The sequence below is a fragment of the Rattus norvegicus genome, chromosome 1 (assembly GCF_036323735.1).
Source record: "Rattus norvegicus strain BN/NHsdMcwi chromosome 1, GRCr8, whole genome shotgun sequence".
NCBI lineage: Eukaryota > Metazoa > Chordata > Mammalia > Rodentia > Muridae > Rattus > Rattus norvegicus.
Genome location: NC_086019.1, coordinates 167,484,160 through 167,485,855, shown reverse-complemented (window position 1 = coordinate 167,485,855; position 1,696 = coordinate 167,484,160). Strand labels below are relative to the sequence as shown.

The window sequence follows — 1,696 nt, the reverse complement described above, 5'->3', positions numbered from 1 at the left end:
AAACTGCTGATCTAGGTCTATTCTTCATACATAGCTTGTCTCTAATGTACATTTCAGTACTCTCGAAATAATCTCAAAAAATTCATGGAGCTGTTATTTATATATCCTGTTTTTCTATATCTAGAAAGTCCCTGGGAAAGAGTGAATTACCATTGTTGTTGAAAAACAATAGCTCTGAATATCCACACAGCGGGTAGCATCTTTAAGAGTCCAACCCTAAGGAACTTTTTCCTATCATTTTACCTGAGGCAAATTTGTACCTGCAATGCCTGTAATTTGGCTCAACACCTCAAGCTGTCCATTCCTGCTCACAGGCTTCCCCAGTCTGGAGAAAGCCCATCACCTGATCTCTCTCCCATTACTGATGGCTTATATCTCCATCCTGCTTGGCAATGGCACCCTCCTTTTCCTCATTAAAGATGACCATAACCTCCATGAGCCCATGTACTATTTCTTAGGTATGTTGGCAGCTACGGATCTTGGAGTAACATTGACCACCATGCCCACAGTTCTGGGTGTACTGTGGTTAAATCACAGGGAAATTGGCCATGGAGCCTGCTTCTCTCAGGCCTACTTTATCCATACTCTCTCTATTGTGGAGTCAGGGGTCTTGCTTGCCATGGCCTATGATCGTTTTGTTGCCATTCGCAACCCATTAAGGTATACCACCATCCTTACTGATACTAGGGTAATAAAGATTGGCATAGGTGTAGTGATGAGGGCTGGTCTGTCAATCATGCCAATAATCATTCGCCTGCACTGGTTTCCCTATTGTCAATCCCATGTACTCTCCCATGCTTTCTGTCTACACCAAGATGTCATCAAGCTAGCCTGTGCTGACATCACATTCAATCGTCTCTATCCTGTTGTGGTTGTATTTTGCATGGGACTTTTGGATTTTTTGGTTATTTGTTTCTCCTACTTTTTGATTCTCAAGACTGTCATGAGCATTGCTTCTACAGATGAGAGAACTAAGGCTCTCAACACATGTGTCTCCCACATCTGTTGCATCCTGGTTTTCTATGGCACTGAGGTTGGTTTGACATTTATTCACAGGTTTGGAAAGAATATTCCCCATATTGTTCATATCACAGTGAGCTACATCTGCTTCCTCTTCCCCCCTTTTATGAACCCTGTCATCTTCAGCATTAAGACCAAGCAGATTCAGATCAGTTTGCTTCGCTTGTTCTCACCGCCTTATTCTAGAACTCAACCGTGATCACTCTCTGAGAAATATTCAAGAAATTTGATGAAGTTGACAACATTTCAGGCAGGAGGAATCAAGCAAAATGTTTCAATAGAAACCTACTAATGTCCCTCAGATTTGATTGTTATTTATTACTCATTTATTTTAAAGATCTCACATGGTTTTAACTGATTCACTAAGGTAAGTTACTCTGTTGGTTTGGAGAGCTTATGGTCCCTGATTGTTCATCCACATGTAGTCTTTGAGATAGAATAAACTAGTATTTGGATCAAACCACAATTTTCCATGTTGGCTGTCACTTACCTAGGCTAAGTCTTTCAACATTTTTTCTCAAATGGAACAAATTACTCTTTCTAGAAACTTGCACACAGAGAAATGAGCTGGTCATCGCCCTCAATTCACAGTGATTATTCTAGGAAACATATGGCCGTAAAAAGTCTACCCAGGTACAATCATGGGAAAATCACATAACAAAGTCAATAGTAGAAA

At 40.6% G+C, this 1,696-nt stretch overlaps 1 protein-coding gene across 1 annotated transcript; it reads left to right on the top strand.

The window, feature by feature from the left end:
- Positions 1–265: 265 nt before the first annotated feature.
- Positions 266–1,219, top strand: Or51b6b (olfactory receptor family 51 subfamily B member 6B). The gene has a single exon (NM_001000153.1). The coding sequence runs from the start codon at positions 266–268 to the stop codon at positions 1,217–1,219; it is 954 nt and encodes a 317-aa protein (NP_001000153.1).
- The last annotated feature ends 477 nt before the right edge of the window (positions 1,220–1,696 follow it).

Coding starts and splice junctions, on each gene's coding strand:
- Or51b6b (NM_001000153.1), top strand. CDS start 266: ATGCCTGTAATTTGGCTCAACACCTCAAGCTGTCCATTCCTGCTCACA.